The 860-nt window shown below is 56.2% G+C and overlaps 1 protein-coding gene across 1 annotated transcript in view; it reads left to right on the top strand.

Moving 5' to 3' along the window:
- Positions 1-599, top strand: part of LOC104509237 (microtubule-associated protein tau-like) — a gene marked incomplete at its 3' end in the record, with an annotated part of 12,839 nt that extends 12,240 nt beyond the window's left edge. The window contains exon 7 of the mRNA XM_010151113.1: positions 420-599. Within this exon, the coding sequence (XP_010149415.1) occupies positions 420-599 (180 nt within the window). The remainder of the gene's footprint in view (positions 1-419) is intronic.
- Between the last annotated feature and the right edge of the window lie 261 nt (positions 600-860).

Raw genomic sequence — 860 nt, 5'->3', positions numbered from 1 at the left:
TGAGGAAGGCCGGGGGGAGAGCGGGCAGCAGACCTGCAGCTCCCAGCGCTGCCGGTGTTGGTAGGGCTGTGCCTGTGGAGCACATGGAGAGTTTGGGAGTGAACAGGGCAGTTGGGGTGATAAAACATGCCCTTGCTGGGCAAGAGCAGGCTGTCACGGGGTGACACTCCCCGGAAAGGGGCTAGGCTGTTGGTGCACCCCGTGGGAGGAGTGGAGCTGAGGGATCCCACGCTTGCTGGTCTGGCCGTGGGACCCTGGCAGTGCCCAGCTGCGGGACAAGGGCAGTACCAGCCATCACCATCCCACACCCCGTTCTGCATTGCACCTTCTAATCCCATTTAATGTCCGTGATCCCCTTTTGTTTCCCTCCCATACTGATTTTTTTTTTGTTCCAATTTTATTTTGTTTTCACGTTTAAGAAATCCTCACCTTCCACTGCCAAACCCCCAGGCGATAGAGCCTCCATCCCCCCCCAACGACACACCTCCTCTAGCACAACCCCTTCGAAAACACCCTCCAGCCCTGCTTCCACCTCTAAACGAGTCTCTTCTGTCACATCCCGACCTGGCACTATGGGAACACAAGGGACGAAAGCCAAGGTAAGGAAATGGGATGTGAAAGAGGCACGGCTGCCTTGGGGGATGCCTCCCGGCATTCCCAACAGCTCTGATGGACAGTGCTTGGCTGGGGAGTCTCTCCGTGTCCCATTCAGTGGAGAGGGTGGGATGTGCTTCCCGTTCCAGTGGTTGTGGCCGGACAGGGCTCCAGTTTTGGTGTGTGAAGGAGCTGCATCATCTCACCAGCACGTATAGAATCACAGAATCATGAAGAAATTAATCTACATCCAGCTTCTCCTCCTC

The sequence above is a fragment of the Eurypyga helias genome, unplaced genomic scaffold (genome assembly GCF_000690775.1).
Source record: "Eurypyga helias isolate BGI_N326 unplaced genomic scaffold, ASM69077v1 scaffold26374, whole genome shotgun sequence".
NCBI lineage: Eukaryota > Metazoa > Chordata > Aves > Eurypygiformes > Eurypygidae > Eurypyga > Eurypyga helias.
Note: the sequence above shows the minus strand (reverse complement) of the source record. Positions and strands in the feature narration are given on the sequence as shown.